The 18,968-nt window shown below is 39.9% G+C and overlaps 1 protein-coding gene across 5 annotated transcripts in view; it reads right to left on the reverse strand.

Moving 5' to 3' along the window:
* PPP2R2B (protein phosphatase 2 regulatory subunit Bbeta) overlaps window positions 1–18,968 on the reverse strand; it is a 457,959-nt gene that overhangs the window by 35,560 nt on the left and 403,431 nt on the right. For all 5 annotated transcript variants that reach the window (XM_074291738.1, XM_074291742.1, XM_074291741.1 and 2 more), the window contains exon 6: window positions 8,731–8,895. In XM_074291738.1, the coding sequence (XP_074147839.1) occupies window positions 8,731–8,895 (165 nt within the window). The remainder of the gene's footprint in view (window positions 1–8,730; window positions 8,896–18,968) is intronic.

Raw genomic sequence — 18,968 nt, forward strand, 5'->3', positions numbered from 1 at the left:
TCCACCAAGAACACAGCGAGTGATCTAGCTAACCTGAGACCCAAATGATTTCTCAGCCAAGACCCAGAATCTGAAAGAAGGCAAAGCCCCAGGAAGCCATCAATTCCTAATGGACTAGACTTGCTTCTAAAATTAATAAGCCCCTGTTTTCATGGAAACTCACTTGTCCAGATTCTCCAGGATGACTAATTGAAAGAACAGGTTAAATTAATCAAAAATGGAAATGAAGCACCAAGTGAGGTTTCCAATTTTACTCTGCAGCCCCTTTGGCCATGTGTGAACTACTTCGATAATTGTTACAGGGGCTAAATGTGGAAGGGAATAGGATGTCTTAAGAGAATTGGGGGAGCAGGGCGGGGAAGAAGGGCAACAACTAATTGTACCTTTTGCAAAATCTTTGGTTTTTCTCTAGGGCTGTGTGTGTGTGTGTGTGTGTGTGTGTGTGTGTGTGTGTGTATACATGCACATGCATACTTATAAAATCTTATTCACCAGGACAAGAGCTATTTTTAAAAAGAGATCTCTTGTAGAAGAGCTTAACTAAACTCCCCTGAAACAAGAAATGCTTGTTATTTCCCCAATCAACAATATAGTTGGATGTAAGGAGAGATTTTTTATCTGTAACTTCTTAACAGTTTCACTGGAGATCCAGAGAATGATCTATTCATGTCAATGCTGGTTGTTGAGGAAGAAGAAGAAATTGGTTTCATTGCAGTCATTTCTAACAATGGCTGCTTGTTCTGACTGGGAGTATGGGCAAGAGTGGCCGGGATAGCCTAGGAGAGCTTCCTCCTGGACTCGGTCAGTGCTCGTGTGTTGTCTTAGTGGAGTCTGATTTACATCTCTGACATTCAGTAGATTTGCCCATCACACCGGGCAAATCACATCTCTCTGGGTTTCAATTTCCTCATTTATAAAAAAGTTGCACTATGAAATCTGAAGTCCCTTTGAGCTCTAAAAGTCAGTGATTTTATACTGCTTTTACCCTCTAACAAACAAATATTCTTCTATTTGAGAAGGAAAATGTCCCACTTGTTAACGAGGTCTAGACTACTTGTAGTGGACTGATTTTAAATCAAGACACTACCCTGAATCTACTTAGAGTGCCAAGGCTGTTTCTATTTGTCAAACGGTTTTCCAAACTGGAAAAATGGGCATTTTCCTTCCCTATGTGAAAGTGGCCAGTAAACAATTTTACAATGAGCAGATTTGAAAAGGGCACAGAGTGTGGGACAAATGCTGCTCAGTTGCTGTCTCTTGGTACCTATAATCTATTACCAGCCCTAGACTATAAAGACTTCAATAGCAAAGTCATCATGGCCAGATTCTTTCACATTCTCCTCCCTTACACTCATTCCCCACTCTAAGCCCAAGCTCCTTAATTGAAATCATATCTCATGATTTTTTTTGTCTTTCATGGTATTTGGCATGTCATAAGATATTCTATAAAATTAGGGATCATTACACTGATTGGCCCTCCATTCTTTCACCAATTTCCCAGTACTATTATCCCCCCCTTTTTCTGGACAAAAAACCCAAGGCAAGACTTTTGCAGTTGTAAGCACTACTTTGTGATCAGGTCATTCTTCTCCTCGTTTCCCAGATAAGTCATGTTTATATTCAACCCTAAGACGATAGTTATGATTTTATTGTGTCTTTCATAGTGCTTGGCAGGTAATACGGGGCTTAGGTGCTCAGCAAACTGAGTTGATCCTTTCATTCTTTTACCAATTACCGAGGGCAACATTTGAATTTCCGAAGGCAGAAACAATACTTTTAAAAGCATGACTTTTTCCTCTTCCAAAGACGGCACTGACTGCCATTAAAAACAGGTAAGACCAGCTTTTGACAAAATTTGTCAAATGTCACAGAATAGAATTTTTTACCTTTATGTGACAAATTAGAAAGGCTCTCAAATTAGCCGGTGGTGTGTATCCAGGAAGACCTCAAGGTGCTTGTGCAATGAAGTGTAAAGTTTTGTTTGTTGTTTTTGCTGAGGCACTTGGGGCTACGTGACTTGCCCAGGGTCACACAGCCAGGAAGGGTTGAGTGTCTGAGGCCACATTTGAACTCGGGTCCTCCTGACTTCAGGGCTCTGTCCACTGTGCCATCTTAGCTGCCCCTGAGATCTAAGGTCTTTTTATGAAGCTAAGACAAAAAAAAGTGCATCAGTAAGGCTTAGGGTGGCTTCTTGTGAGCCAGATATGTCCTTGATAGAGTCACTCATGCTTTCCTTAATGAGCAGCAAGCTTTTATGGAGATATTGAAAGCAAAAGTATGGAATCAAAAGAGTAAATAAAGGTGTTTTTTTTTTAATAAGAAAAAAAGAAAAATATTTTTAAAAAGAAGAATAAAATTCTCCCTTCTCTTTAAGCTCCTAGCATAAGGATGACAGTGTTGGAGCCCTTGGGGAGGGGGAAGAAGGGAAACCGGCAGAACCTTTGCAGTGCCCACACTGACTCCGAGAGAAAATGTGGATAGCATCCTATCTCAGTGGGGGACAGACAGCAAGGGATGAAAAGTATCCATAGGCCTGTAGTGACCAAGTGGGAAGTCCAGCTAACTGCCTAGTGTACAAGGAAACGTGGAGCCTAGGATACCTGGGGAGGCAGGTGTGGGGTGGGGAAGGGAACAAGGAAGGGCTTTCCATGATTTCCTATATTGCTGCCTTCATTCTTTTTGTCTCTGCCCTACCCCATCCCCCTCAGGTCCAATCTATGTAGCAAGCACACAGGCCCAATATTGGCAAATGCTGGGAAATGATCTGGTGCTCTGGGTTCTGGAGGTCCGCATGAAACTCCTGCAAACATCCCGACCCCGATGTACCACACAGAGGCAGAGTCCTCGAGTAAAGGCAAACACTCCTCACAATATGCTCTGGGTTCCTAGAGAGAACCGGTGGAAATTAATCCATACAGCTCTGATAACATGGCAATCCTTCGCCTTCTGATTAAACACCAGCCGTTATTAAATATCCTTGTTCACAGGGCTGTCTCTGAAAGCCAGTGTTGCTTTTCATTTTGAACTTTGATGAACTGTCTCAATTCTGTCTCCCATATAGGCTGAACTGCAATCGACTGAAGGCCAATGCTTTAGGAGGATAGAGAAAATCAATATAAAATGTCAGGGGAGAGGTCAGATTGAACTGGTTTTCTCAGTTGGCTCTCGACGAGGCAGGGGGGCTAGGAGCTTGGCAGCCACTGCTGAACAAAGGGACATGTGTTTATGACACTGAAGACTGCTGCTCTGGAGAAGCTGGAAAAATGGAACTTGTTTAACTCTTAGTTATACCAGGAAATGGACTTGGAAGCCAAGTCCTCCTTGGTGTTGGAAGTGGGAAACAGTAAGAGATGGGTGGGGCTGCTGTCCACTGGGCAGACACAACCCCCAGGGTCTGTGGCCTTGACCTTTCCAAGCAGTGTGGGCACTGGACGGGGTCAGTGACTTCTGCACCCCCTGCAGTACAGTACTAATGCTCATGTTGCCTTGGGAGACTGAGCAAAGGTTCCCATGGTCCTAACAGGGACTTAGGGTTAGAGCGGGAAGAGACCTTAGAGGCCAGCTCCTTTTACACATAAAGAAACCAAGCCCAGGCAGGTTGATACTTGCCAAAGGTCATATAGACAGTAATATTAATTATTTTTATAGGTTTGCAGGGTTTTTTTTTGAGGTTTGCTATATGCTTTAATATTTAATCCATCATTTTAATATTTGATCCATCATAACAATTCTATAAAAATCTGTGCTATTATTTTTCCTATTTTACAGATGAGAAAGTAGGGTGGAGAGACATTAAGTGATTTGTTCAGGGTCACTGATTCGTTAAGTGTCTGAGGTAGGACTGGAACTCAGGGTAGGTGGGGGGGTACAGAGAGCCAAATCTGGCCTCAGACACTCACCAGCTGTATGGTCACTTAACCCTGTTTACCTCAGTTTCCTTATCTGTAAAATGAGTTGGACAAGAAAACGGCAAACCCCTCCAGCATCCTTGTCAAGAAAACCCCTAATGGAGTTACAAAGAGTTGGACATGATTGAAAACTGAATCTCCAGTTATTAGTTTATCTAGCTGTCTTGAGTTCTTCTGTTCAGAAGACAGATGTGAACCAGATATTGTTGTTGTGATAGAAAACTCGGGCCCTCTTTGAAACTGAAATTCTGGATCAGGAGTCCCCTATGGGTTCCACAGCAGCCATAGAAAGGTGACGATATATGGGGGGATGGAAAGGGGGCATAGAGAAGGAAGAGATGAAATTGCTTTTGGGGGTTACTTGTGGGGACCAGGGCAGGGTGGGAATGGAGAATCTCCAAGTCCTCAGAGTACTCGCCTCTTCTGGAACCTTCCCCCATCCCAATTCTTAAAGCCTTCCCTTAGCCCTCAATCCCTGGGCACTGACCCTTTTTGTCTGCCTGGCTTCAGCCTTTCAGCCAGCCAGCTGTGTATGACATGGAGCCCAGCTTCTTGCTCCTGTCGATAGTGATTCTTCATGACTCCCCTGGGGAAAGGGGGGGCATGGGGCAATTTTTAGCAAAGATACCAGAGTGATTTCCCATTTCTTTGTTCACTGGATTAAGACAAACAGCACTAAAATTATCTAGGATCACATAGTGTCTGAGGCTGTATTTGAACCAACTCCATAGCTAAGACAGTAAAGTCAAAATGGGTTTATGGTTTAAACATAAAGGGTAATTATAAGCAAATTATCAAAATAAGGGATAGTCTCCCTCTCAGATCTGTGGAGAAGGAAGCAATGTATGGCCAAAAACGAAGTGGAGAACACTATGAAATGCAAAGTGGATAAATTCTGATTATATTAAATTAAAAAGGTTTTGTACAAACAAAATCAATGCAGCCAAGATTAAAAGGGAAGCAGAAAAATTACATCCAATATTTCTGATAAAGGCCTCATTTCTAATACATATATATATATATATATGTATATACACACACACACACTCACACACACACACAATTGACTCAAATTTATAAGAATACAAGCCATTCTCTAATAAATGCTCAAAGGATATGAACAATTTTCAGACAAAGAAATTCAAACCATTTCTAGTCATATGAAAAAATGTTCTAAATCACTATTGTTGGAGAAATGCAGATTAAGATAACTTTGAGGTACTACTTCACACCTCTCAGATTGGCTAAGATGACATAAATGCTGGAGGGAATGTGGAAAAATTAGTACACTAATACAATTGTGGTGGAGTTGTGAATTGATCCAACCATTCTGGAGAGCAATTTGGAACTATGGCCAAAAGGCTATCTCAAAATGTGCATACCTTTTGATTCAGCAGTGTCTCTACTAGGTATGTATCCCAAAGAGATCATAAAAAAGAAAATAAGACCTACATTTGTAAAAATGTTTGGAGCAGTCTATTTTGTAGTAGCAAGGAACTAGAAAGAAAGTAGATGTCCACCAGTTGAGGAATGAGTGAATAAGTTATGGTCTATGAATGTATTTGGTCTATGAATGTTATTGTTGTATAAGAAATAATGAACAGGCTGATTTTATAAAAACCTGGAAAGACTGATGCTAAGAAGAGAGAACCAAGAGAACATCGTACACGGCAACTGATTATATAATGATCAATTGTAATGGACTCGGCCCTTTTCAACAATGAGGTGATTCAAGGCAATTCTATAGATTTGTGATGGACAGAGCCATCTGCATCCATAGAGAGAATTGTGGAGACTGAATGTGGATCAAAGCATAGTATTTTCACCATTTTTTTGGTTGTTGTTGCTGTTGCTTGTTTTTTTTTTCCTTTCTCATCCCCCCCCCCTTTTGATCTAATTTTTCTTGGGCTGCATGACAGATGTGGAAATATCTTTAGAAGAACTGCAAATATTTAACTTATATTGGATTGCTTTATGTCTAGGGGAGGGAGAGAGAAAAATTTGGAACACAAGGTTTTGCAAGCATGAAGGTTGAAAATATCTTTGCATGTATTTTGAAAAATAAAAGTCTATTATAAATTTTAAAAAAGATCCATGAGAACACACACACACACATACACACACAAACACATACACATAACTGACTCTAGACCCAGCACTCTATTCACTGTGCCATCAAGCTACCTAAGACCATACACTAGTAATAGTAGTCTAATAATTTTCTACTGACTTTTCCCTTTCTGCCTTCAATCAGTGTATGTTTTCTCTGTCTTGAATAAATCTTCAGATCATCCTATTTTTTCCCCTCCAGTCAGGCTTCTCCTGTAATTATGATAAATAGGACTATAATGATCAGCCTATTTTGCTTTTTCCACAAAGTCCATGAGTTATTTTGCACATTCAGGGTATAAAAATCTTAGTGCAGTTTTAAGGTTTAATTGCTTAAGTAGCTTAAAACTGTAGTTAAGACTTTTGGGATACCTGGTATTTTGTGCATATTTCTATATGTACATAGTATCTCTCTTGGTAGAATCCCAAGGTTCTAATGGGCAAGACTTGCTTGATTTTTGTCTTTGCAGCCCAAGCAAAACCTAGAACAGTTCATAGAATACAGAAAGTGTTGGATGAATTTTTTTAAAGTGGATTAATTCATCACACTGAGGCTGACCTGAAGCCTAGTTCTAAAGTCCTTCAGCCAATCTCATCCATGCTACAAAATGACTGATTTACCTTCTGGGCCTTTAATCTTGGCCCTTGTAGGGATTTTGGAAAGACAAATTCAGTAATGTTTGGGTGTTTTACTTTCTTCACAATGATCAAACTTGGAGATTTGGAAAAGATGAGACAATTATGTCAAATGAACAAAGATAGGGTTGCTGGAAAGTAACTCTCCATCTCTGTTCTTCTGCCTCCTCCCCATGATTCCCCCTCCCTCCAGAACCCTACACAATCACAGCAGGTATGGTACTTTAGAATTAAAAATTAAAACCAAAGGCATGGGAATGAAAGATTTTTACTTTCTGCTTTTTGGCCTTTACTGTTCAGTCTCACAGTCGTATTGGAAAGAGAGGGTCACCCTTATTTCTCCTAAAAATAAGGGAGGAAGCTGCTTCCTCCATCTGTTAAAAAGACCGAGATAATCCACACAAAATGAAACCTAAAATACCACCATGCTACCATCCATTAACTATTGAATTTGGTATGAAGACCTTTCAAGTTTTCTTCCCAGGATGTGTAGACCATAGAGATCTCTCTCTTTCCTGACTGCACATAGAACTTAAGGTTTGCAAGAAATGCTTGGGCACTTGATTCTATACTGATCTGTATTATTTTCTCATCACCTCCATAACCGTACGCTCTCTCTGTCTCTGTCTGCCTGTCTGTCTATCTCTATCTCTCTCTTTCCCTTCCTCCTTTTTCTCTCTTCTTCCTTCCCTCCCTCTCTTTCTCTCTCTTTTTTCTCCCTCTCTTTCTCTCTTTTTTCTCTCTCTCCTCTGTTTTCTTTACCTCCCTCTTTACCTCTGTGTTTTAGAACCCCTAGTTTCTTTCAAGGTTCAGTTCATTTACCACCTTCACATAAAGTTTTTTCTCATTGTTCCACCTCCTGACTCTTTCCTCTTCAAATTTTCTTGTATCTATGAAATACTTAATGTCTTATTGATTGCATTTACCTTTATATGAACATGTCTTTTTCCTTGGTTAGACCAAGTTCCAACAAAGCAGAATCTATTTCACTTTTTGGACCCCTAGTTCCTAGCCCAGTGCCTGGCTCATGGTAAGCAATTAATCAGTGTTTGTTAATTGATCATGAAGTGAATGTGCACATCTTAGCTCTCTAACCAGTCTAGGAGAATTTTAAAGGAAAGAACCATCTCTGATGTGTCCTCAGCATCCCTCCCAGTGCTCAGAACAGAAATGGGCACACCATGTCAGGCATCTTGAATATATCTAAAGGACTTTTCAATATTGAAACACTCACTTTCCCCTTTCATTTTGATTTTTACTTGCCAATGTAATTAATATTGAAATATGGTAAAAAAAACAGTTGTATATGTATAATCTATATCAGATTAGTTGCTGTCTTGGGAAGGGGGGAGCTAAAGGAGAAAGGGAGAAAAACTTGGAATTAGGAGTTACATTTCTTTTTAACAATGCTTCTGTACTTTAAGAATAAGAATAAATAAATAAATGAAGAATTAAGAATATAAAGACTGAAACACTCAAAAATCCCTATTATGAGGAGGCTTTATATAGAGAGTATCCAGGAGCAGCTTTGTCAACTCAGCTCAAACTTTAAACAAGGTGGAAGGATTATCTGACTTTGAAGAGGTCTTCCTTTACAAAGAAATGTGACCAGGAGCAGCCTGACAAAGTTAAAGGATGGAATCTCCCATCTTAGCTTGTTCTTCAGTTTTTTCTCCTAAGTTAGTCAGTAGTCAATGAGACATCTTTATCTGGTTTTATAAGAACAAGTCCATGGGTGTAATTGAGCTACCACAACTGTGACAAGTACCCAGGGCAAGGGAACGCTTCTCTCTGTCCCAAGGTGCCATGTTCAAAGTCCCAAGCATTGATGGGGATGAACACGTTGTGTGTAAGAAGCCCTGTTCAGAACAAGGGATTCTCATCTTTTCATGCAATTAAATTGATTGGACCACTCTTGGGTACATCCTTACATCTAAAAAGTGGAGATAACACAGTTGAGGGTTTTCCAAACCCTCTCCCTGGGGAATCCCACTCTTAGACCTGGACCATACCCAATCATCCTCCAACCCTCAACAGCCATTTCCCCTGTGCAAAATGCATCATGGGCACTACTCACATTTTGTGTGCCTGTCACAAAGGGCTGATGCCCTCATGTCACACAGCCGGATTGTCCCTTTACTGCTGCTGTATACAAAGGTGTTGCAGTGGAGTGGGTGGAATTCTGCCGCCGTTATGACCTCCGTGAGCTCCTCCATGTTGGCTGGCTTAATGTCCACGATATCTGACACAGGCAGGTCAAGGAAGGAACCAGATACAAGGGTGTTTCAAAGGTAAAATGTGGGGTTCATTCTTGCAAATTCATAAATTTAGAACTAGAAGAGACCATCCTTTCATTTTACATATAAGGAAAGTGAAGTTCAGAGAGATGGTGTACTTTCCCTACATTAACATCACTTGCCATTTTACATAGTAGAAAATTCAGCTCCCAGGACAATTACTTACAAGATCAGTCCATATTCAAATACAAAAGCTCACTTGGTTATTTGTCCTCTTCTGTATAATCAAACTTTGTTTTATTCAAGTTACCTTAAAATATCAGTAGCATTTCACACACGGACATCTGGCTACTTTAAGACAGACTTGTGAATTTTTTTTCTTATCTTTTTTCTCTTGTCAAAACACTCAAATCTCTTACATCCATCTCATAATTAAAAGGCAAACTGAATTCAGCTCAGAGCAACCCAGTTCATCAACTCAACTCTACCCTTTGAAAGGCACTAGATTTGGCAAGGATACAAAGAAAAAGGGAGACTGTTACTGTCCTCAATATAGAAATAACATTACATTGAAAGGGGAAAGGATGGAAATATGTGAACACATGTAAGAAAATACAAAATAGTTGGAAGGGAGAAAGAACTAACAAATGATGATCAGTAAAGGCTTCTAGGACAAGGTAGCACCTGAATGAAATCTTGAAAGAAGATAAGGGTTCTGAGAAGTAGAGGGGAGGCAAGTATATTGTAGGCATGCAAAATAAATTATGTAAATGCAAATAGTCAAGAGATATGTGAGAAGAATGGATTAAGAGAATGGAGAGTCATCTACTTGGGCTAGAATGTAGAGTACATGAAATATGAAATGCATAAGTGACATGAAAGGAGATTGGAAAGGTGGTTGAAAACACTTGATGAATGACTATAAATGTTAAAGTAAGGAATTTGAATTTTATCCTCTAGGCAATAGGAACCAAAGGTTTTAAGTAGAGAAGTAATAAGATCTATGATGTAAGGAAACTATTTTGGCAACTATAATTGCAGATGGATGAAGGTTGAAAGCTGAGAAGCTAATTAGAAGCTATTCTAGTCTTGCGAAGAAGGAAAATGGTTCTGAACTAAGGTAATGGCCGTGTGAATAGAGAAAATAGATATAAAAATGTAATCTAAAGAATTGGTTCTGAAGTGAAGATATCATTTCAGGAGATTGGAATTTCAGAAAGAGATTGGAGAGAGAGGAGAGATTTTGGAATCACCTTTGTAGAAATAACTGCTTTCATCGAAACAAATAAGGTTGAGAGAAGAAAGAAAATCCAAGATGGAATCCTGAAGAACTAATGCTTAAGACAGTAGGATGTGGGTGATGATCAAGCAAATGAAAATGAGATAGAGTGATCAGACAGATAAAAGGAAATCTAAGAGTGATGTCAAGAAAACTGAAGTAGGAGAATTTAGTAAAGGAGGGTAGTCAATACTATCCATAACAGATCAAAAAGGATGAGGATTAAGAAAAAAGGCCATTAAAATTGGAAGATACATTCTTAGAAACTTGATTTTTGTCTTCCAATCCCAAAGAAAATCTCTCTTCTTTGGATTGCATGATTCTATTCTCTCATTTTGTGTTTGTAATTAGCACAAAATAACCAACTACCAAAAAATTATAAGATCACAGAATTATAACTGAAGGGGACACAAGAAGTCATCTAGGCTGTTTCATTTTATAGATAGGGAAACTTGATTAACTTGCCTTAGACTTGCCTACGGTCCCACAGTGGCAGAGCCAAGATTTCAACTCAAATTTTCTAACTACAAATCTAGCATCTTTCCCCTGCATCAAGAGCGCGAGTCAGAAACACTTAATGCCAAAGGAATATTTTTAAAATTTGGACTGTGGTTTCATTGGCATAAGGAATTCCAAGTGAAGAAACTTCCTCTAACAATGTATATTGACACTTGTTTTGAAAAACTTCCTCTAACAATGTATATTGACACTTGTTTTGAAAAGTATGGTTTTAGAGCATAGACTGGAGGTTACTAACTAGTTTAGGTGACTTATCTGGGGTCACACAGCCAGAATGTGTCAAGGACAGGTCTTCCTGATTCTGAGGATGGTTTAATATTCATCTTGCATTTGGGAATCCTAATTCCATCAATAGAATTTCAGTACAAAAGTCCAAATAGAAGAATAAACAGAACTATAATCTATTAATAAATGTTATTTATGTCCTGCTGATGCTAACATAATTGTTACCATTAGGTAATAGGGAAAAGAATTACATAATTCTTTTAAAATTTTACATGGTATTTCATGTCCATTAACCAATCCCCAAGGTCTTACAGTGCCCAGGCACTGTGCTAACACTGAGGATACAAATAAAAAACAAAAGCCCTACCCCTTTAAATTGCTTACATTCTAATGGAGGAGATAATCTACATAAATCAGAACATACAAGATAAATGTAGAGTAGATGGAAGATATCTTTAGAGGGGAATACACTTGTAAGTTGGGAGGGAGTGGAAAGTGGGGACCAAGAATGGCCTCCTATAGGAGGTAATGGTGCAATGGATAGGCATGCAATCAGAAGTTCAAATTTGACCTCAGACATTTATTAGCTGTGTCACCTATAAAATGAGCTGGAGAAGGCAAACAATTCAGCTTCTTTGCCAAGAAAACCCCAAATGGGGTCATGAAGAGTCAGACATGAGTGAAACATTTGAACACAAATGGAGGTGTTTCTGGAGCAGAGTTTTAAAGGAAGCCAAGGAATCAAAGAGTTGGAGATTGGGAGGAAGAGCATCCCAGACATGGAATTCAAGAACACAAGATTGGGGTACTGTGTGTGAATCACAAGAAACAGGGGAAAGTGGGCTGATCCCTTAATGTGTGGGGTGGAGTATAATGTAAGAATGGGAAGGCAGAGGGGCCAGGTTGTGGAGAGCTTTAAATGCCAAACAGAGGACTTTATATTTGGTCCTGGAAGTAGTAGGAAGTCAGTGGAATTTACCAAGCAGGAAGACAACACACTAATATTTGTGCTTTAGGAAAATTACTTTTGACAGTTGTGGGGAGAATGGAAAGGCAGGGAAGCCAGGTAGGAGGCCAGTGCAGGTGAGACAGGGTATGGGCCTGAACTGGGGGCATTGCGGTATTAGGGGAGAGAGGGAATTGTCTGCAAGAGATGGCGAAGGGAAAGAAATAACAAGACTTGGTAAGTGACTGGACATGTGGAGAGAAGGACGGCTTCATTCCCCAGAGAACCTGCATTATGTACAGTTGCTGTTATTTCTTTCCCAAGAAAATCTGATGTCAACTTTCAGACTTGTACCAGTTCCTCCAAAAAAGAACCTCCTCAAAAACGTGCTCCTCCCAGCTTTGTGGAGGAAGGATAGCATGTTTTATCAACAGTTCTTTTTGTCTCCTAAAAATAAACCATGAGCATCTGTACTTTTGAAAATGAGGGAGGCAATACTCAGCCAGCCCAGTCATCTTTCCCCATCCCTCATTGCCTCAGAACATGTCCATGGAAGGCCCCTGTGGATGTTACTTTGAAAAGCTGCCTCCAAGCTCTGGGGGCCCCTTCTGGGGTGGAGCTGGCTGACTCCAACACCTTCTATAACTGAGGCAGCCCTTTCTAGACCCAGCCTCTACCTTCTGACTGGAAGCACTTATCGGTTTAAGTGAAAACTTTCTTTCTGAGATGACTTCCACATGGGCGCCAGGCCTGAGCCACCAAAATCATTTTTCCTGGTGACCTGTGTCACTCCCTGAGGGTTCTGAAGGCTAGTGGGTTAATCCTCAGCTTAAGCAACTCCCTGGGGATCTTCAACCCCTGTTAGGGAGTGGAAAAAAAGCCTGCATATGCACATGGTACCTCATTAAACCTCTTTTACTTATTCAATGATTAGTTGCTCTGCAAAAATACAGTGGTTATTTTAGGTTTTACTTATTTAGCTCTCTTTTCAAGCCATCTTTCCTATTTCCTTAAGTAAAGGGCTTTTTTAGGGCAAAATAAATAAATCTGACACAAGCTATCTCATTATCAGTCTTGTTTAGCACCGAATTCCAGCTACTTTCACTCTGCCACGGAGCCTTGTGCTTTCATTAATTCAGCTTCCACTACTCCCCTGTCCTTTCCTTCCATCTCCCACACTGCTTCCTAACTATCCTTCCTTACGTATAGATCTTGGCAGATGATTTCTCAGCTCACCATTTTCAGTATCTCCTTCTTACTGAATATGGTTTAAACTCCTTTGCTTGACATCCAAAGTTCTTCACGGTGTGGTACCAACCTATTTTTCTCAGTTTTATCTCATCCCACTCTACTCCACATATTATATATTCTGAAAACCTGGAATTCTACTTTCTTCTTCTCTTCCCCCATCACCTTTCACTTGTCAGGCCTTTTGCTTCCTCATCGCCACTCTTCTGGACACTCTATTCCCTATACCTGGAATGCTTTCTCCTCCTGCTTACTGAGTCCTTGTGCACCCTCTAAAATCCAACCCAAATGCCTCTTCCTGCAGAAACTTTCCCTGAACCTCCTGTTAGCAATGAGCTTCCCTCTTGGTCTTCACAGAACCCCTTAATCTGCACCTCTGTATAGTACTTGTACTGACTATTACCTGTGTATGTATTTTCATTGTTATTCGGTGTTTCTTTGTAACATTATTTAGGAGTTTCTTGGCAAAGACACTGGAATGGTTTGCCATTTCTGTCTGCAGCTCATTTGACAGATGAAGACATTTCTCTCCCTAATAATAACTAATAATAGCTGACTTTCAAATAACACTAAAGTTTACAAAGCACTTTAGTCCATTTGCTCTTTGCAAGCACTCTATCATGCCCTATGGTATTATTATTCCCACTTCAAATGTGAAAATGAGGTTCAGAGAAATCAAATTACTCATCATGATCACATGAAGTCGCTATATTAGATTTTTGCCCTTCTACATTTTAAAAATCTAGCAATTTGAGAGCTGCTAGATGATGCAGCGGATAGAGCATCAGCTCTGAAGTCAAGGGGACCTGAATTCAAATCCAGCCTCAGACACTTAATACTTCCTAGCTGTGTGTTCCTGTCACTTAATTCCAATTGTTTCAGCAATAAATAAATAAAATGAATCTAGCAATTTTACTAGTCTCTAAATTTCACATCAAAGTATTATAGGCTATCAGAGATCTAAAACTAGAAGCTGTCTCCCAGGGGAAACTGAGGCCCAACTGACTTGTCCAAGGTCATAAAGTAGCCCCAGAGACATGATTTGAATCCAGATCCTTGGACTCCAGAGCTCCAGAGCCAGTGCACCTTCTAACTCTATCAGGATAGCAACTCGGTTCTATCTCACCTTTGTTTGCCTCCTAACCCGTTAGGAGGATCTGCCCCAGAAGGTAAATAAAAGGGAGTTGTTACCCTGTTGGACTGCTTTCCCCTAGTGGAAACAGCTGTGCCCTTCAGTTCTGGAAGGAAGGAGAGAAAAGATGAACAATGCACGGCTCCCCATCTCTCCTCTAAAATGAAATGATGGGTTTTGACAGACAATTTTCTCTTCTGCATCTTCCGTAACTCTCTACCTAGATTTCCCAGTTGTCCCAGAGCCCTAAGAGGCAAAGGCAGTGCTAGGAGATTCACAGCTAATATACAATATGGAAAGCCAGCAGATTGCTATTAAATTAACCCTGGGGCAGGACAGATCTGTTACTCCCAATCCTGAGTCTTTAGCACGTGCCTTATTAATACAGAGTGCAGACAAATTGCAAGGATGTAGCCAGAGGGGGGTGGGAAGCCTGGGAGACTTCTGCAGCTGGAGAAAGTAAGCAGAGGCAGGTGAAGCTCCCGAGCCCAGAAGCCAAGGGGCTAAAAGGGAAGGAGGACCACAGCATTGGGTTGTCTCCTAAGCTAGGGCTTAAAATCCTAACGGAAGGCCTCAGACAGGTAAAAAGACAACTACCATCAATGACATTAAAGGCCTAAGGTGACCAGAAATCTGCAAAGCCTTTTCCTTTCCTTGAGCCAAGCTCAAGATGTGAACACACGATTCCCTCTGACAGCAGAAACAAGCGGGCTTGGGCTAGGAAGTGAAGCAACTAGACTCTGTGTGGCAAACAACACAACGAACAAAACAGAAGTTTTCTTCTTTTTCTCAAGTCAGAAAAGCAAAAACTTTTGCTATTTCCTATACTTAGAATCTTTTCCTTTTGCCTCTTAGAATTCTTGACTGCCTTCAAGGCTCAGCTTAAATCACATTCACTACAAGAGATTATTCTTCTCCCTCTCCCATCTACCCTTTAAGTAGTGAGGAAGACCAGGGTGCAAGTCCAGCCTCTGACACATATGAATGTAGGATGCTGGACAAGTCAGTCTTTCAGTGTCCTGAGCAGATCTCCACTGTAAGTTATAGACCAAGTGCTGATGTTGGTCGATATTAATATTCTCCTTAAACTACTTCCTGCACCTCATCATGAAACTTTTTTTCAATTAGTTAACAAATTTTAATTTATATACTATCTCAGTATTAATTTTTTTTGCAAAAAACTTATTACATAATATTTATGCTATAAGACATACTTATACATAGGACATACATATATATTCCCCTATCATAATCTTGATAGAGATCTCTCCTTACTCAGAGTTCTGCCTACCTATGAAATAAAGGTCTGCTCTTTTAAAATATAACAAAATCAAATAAGCACCAAAATCTCTTTTGTATTTTTCATGGAGCTGTTGCAAAGATCAAACGAGATAATGTATAGGGCTCTAGGTAGTTGCTTGATAAATACTTACTGGATTAAACTTAATTATTTTAGTAATTCGGTAATAGATAATGCATGTAAATAACAAGCTATTTTTCTTGCTAATGGCGGGCAAGAATTATTAACACAAAAGTGTCTAATTTGTTCCAAAGAATTAACTTGGGAATAAACTGTTGGTGCTTGATTTTTTTTTGGATTTTGAAGTTGATGGCAATCTGTCAGAACTTCCATTCTGATGTGATGTCTCTGTGCCATAGCTGCAGAGTGTGCTGACAGTGATGAGCTCCTGTTTGGGGGTAATGCTGTTTTTAATCATCTACCATAGCCACATCAGGCTTGGGGAGTTGGGCAGGTTTCCATTCTGTATGTCTGCATCAGTAGCAGAGGGATCAGTTCAATCTAGAGGGAGGAATCTAAGTTTACCTGATGATTATAAACTTTGGCCCTCTACGTCATACCTCAGAGAGGCTGCCAATCATGAAGGTGAAAAGAAGCTACTTTTTTGCCTTGAAAATAAAATATCACAAGCTCTTGAGAGAACATTTAAGATTCTCTGAGGCCGTATTTTCCAGGCCAAATTTCAGTCTTTTTATTTTAAAAATCTGATTACATATGATACGTATTTTTTTTTTTGGTTCAAAGGTCACAAATCTTGTCAGTGAGTTTTGAGAGACTGAGATATACTTCCAATAAATTTTTTGGATTCTGACTTTAACATGTGCAAGGCTCCAAGTCTGTACTAAAAGAATTTACAATAGGGTAGATTAGGTAGAATATAAGCTTCTTGAGGGCAGGAATCTTCTCATTTTTATATTTATATTCCAGGAGTCTAACAAAGTATTTAACAAATGCCTGCTAATGCCCAAGAGTGTGGAAAAAAATTTAAACAAGTTACTAATATTATAAGTGTGAAGCGATGTTATTTTGATATAAGAAATCATGAAAAAGATGGTTTTAGAGAAACCTGGGAAGACATGCATAAATTGATGCAGAGTGAAGTAAGCAGAACCAGGAGAATTTTTTTTTTACTAAGATATCAATATTATAAAGACAAACAACTTTTAAATGCTTAGAAAAATTCTGATCATCATGATATTCAAGCAAGATTCTGGAGGATCATAATGAAATGTTCCCTGGGCAATCCTGTAACCTTCACTTTTAGGATACTCTGTCACAGGTAGAACTTCGTGTTTTTCCATAATGGATCACCAGCAGGATCAAATAACAAAATGAGGTAATTTATCCCCATGGCTAGGAAAGCAAATCTGACAATACTCTACTGGACATGGGACAGAAGTGCTACTCACTTCCTGATAAAGAGGAAAAAACTTGGTGTACAGACTGAGATATATGTATTTGTGGACATGGCCAATGAGGTTATTCATTTTTTCTTTCTTAATTGGGAATGGGAGGGAGAGAAGGAATATGTATGCCAATTAAAAAAAATACCTGTTAATTAGCTAATTGAGATACTTTTTAGGTTGTGGTGGTAGGTAGAACACATGTGTAATCTCTTCCAAGTTTCTAGAGGTTATAGTCAATAGAACACTGGACTCTGAAAGAATTATTGGATACTGATTCAAAAAATTACTGTTTTACACTGAGCAAATCTTTTGATCTCTCCGTGCCTCAGTTTCCTCATTTGTAGAATGAGGAATGACTACTCCTTTCCAGCTCTAAATCTAGGAGCGTTTAGTTTATAAGATCATGAAGTAATGGAGCGAAGATGACAAGATAAAATCAAAAGAGAGAATGATTATTGCTCCTTAATATTTACTGAGTTGCAAACATCTGGAGCAAGGATTGCCCTTTAGAACAGGCAATTAGGCAGATCATATATTTGGAAATGGAAGGGGACCTTACAGAATACCTGTTCTAGCTCTTTAAGTCCACAGAGGTGGTACATAAGGGTCAGAGCTCACACAAATAGTATCTGAGTAGAGATCTGAAGGTCCTGATTCCAGATCCTGTGTTCTTGATGATGAGAAGGGCATTGTTAATGTTTTCTGTCCTCAAATCAGGTGATACCTTTCCTTAATTTTTCCTAAAATTAAAGGAAAATATCTTTCCTTCTGGTGTGCCCTTTAGAAATATAAATCCCCCCGAATGGGCTTCCTGGTACTATTTCCATTGTATTTCAATTTGCATTTGGGGTGTAGGATGTGCATTTGAATTCTGGTTCTTCTTATGTCATCAAAGGCACTTCCCTTAACCTCTCTGGGCCCGAGTTCCTCATCTTTAAATGAAGGGGCTGAAGAAGAAGCCTCTAGACTCCTATTAGATCTAAATTTATGACGATGATTTTTGGAAACTTAGTGATAAAAAGTTTAGCTGGTGATATTCCTGGATGACTGCAAGACCCTGAAGAAAATGAGAATACTGAGTTTGCAACACCAATAAATGGGAACAGCAAGAATGTCTTTATGGATGAAATGTAGTCTAAGTGCTATTAAGGTAGGGAAGAAAAGGGCTCTAAAAAGGATGAGGTGGGGAGGAGCAGTGATGATAAACTGTTGACTCTATAATTCTGCCCCAACCTGGCCTTGCCAGGGGCGTTCTACTAAATAGAGAAGCAGCTGCAAGCCCAGACCATGTCAGTACTAATCTTCAGGTAAACATGCAGGGGAAATGCATAACTAGGAAATGCCATCAGTAGCAAAGCCTCCTCCCATCTGTTGAGATAAAGCCTTGGTTAAATTCTCCCTGGAAATGCAACAAAAAGGAGAAATTCTGGCCCCCCAACCCCCAAGGAGTTGAAGGTCCCAAGGCTGATCTCGGATGAGAAGATGTGCAAGACACCTGGAAGCCACTTGTGCTAAGTCGAGCACCTTTAAAGACACTGCTAAGGGATGGGGGATGATTTCTGCACATGGTGCTACACAGTCTGTATCAATAATCTACATCTCAGAAGATGCTAACTGGAGAGAATTTCATTCTTCTGACTCCCTGGCAGGATTACCAAGAAGGCAGCATAGGAAGCCTCATGCTGGCCAAATCTTCCCAGGAAAAGCTTCCTCAGTCATACAGGCTTAATGGAAAGTCACTGTCCCTTAGTAGGGGGAGATGAGCCTCATATAGCAAAGGAGACACCTGATGTCTTGAGATGAGCATAAGATCAACACATCATTCTCAGTTGCACAGCTAAGATTCCTCTCAGCTAAAGCATGGATAAGGCCCAGGTCACAGGTAAGTTCCCTCAGCAGTCCAGTGACCTCCACCTTCAGAAACTGATAATCACAGGTGGAATTTTCTGTTTTTTTCCATAATGGATCACCAATTGGATCAAACGGATGGAGCAATTCATCCTCATGGCTGAGAAAGCAATTG

The sequence above is a fragment of the Sminthopsis crassicaudata genome, chromosome 2, assembly GCF_048593235.1.
Source record: "Sminthopsis crassicaudata isolate SCR6 chromosome 2, ASM4859323v1, whole genome shotgun sequence".
Classification (NCBI taxonomy): Eukaryota; Metazoa; Chordata; class Mammalia; order Dasyuromorphia; family Dasyuridae; genus Sminthopsis; species Sminthopsis crassicaudata.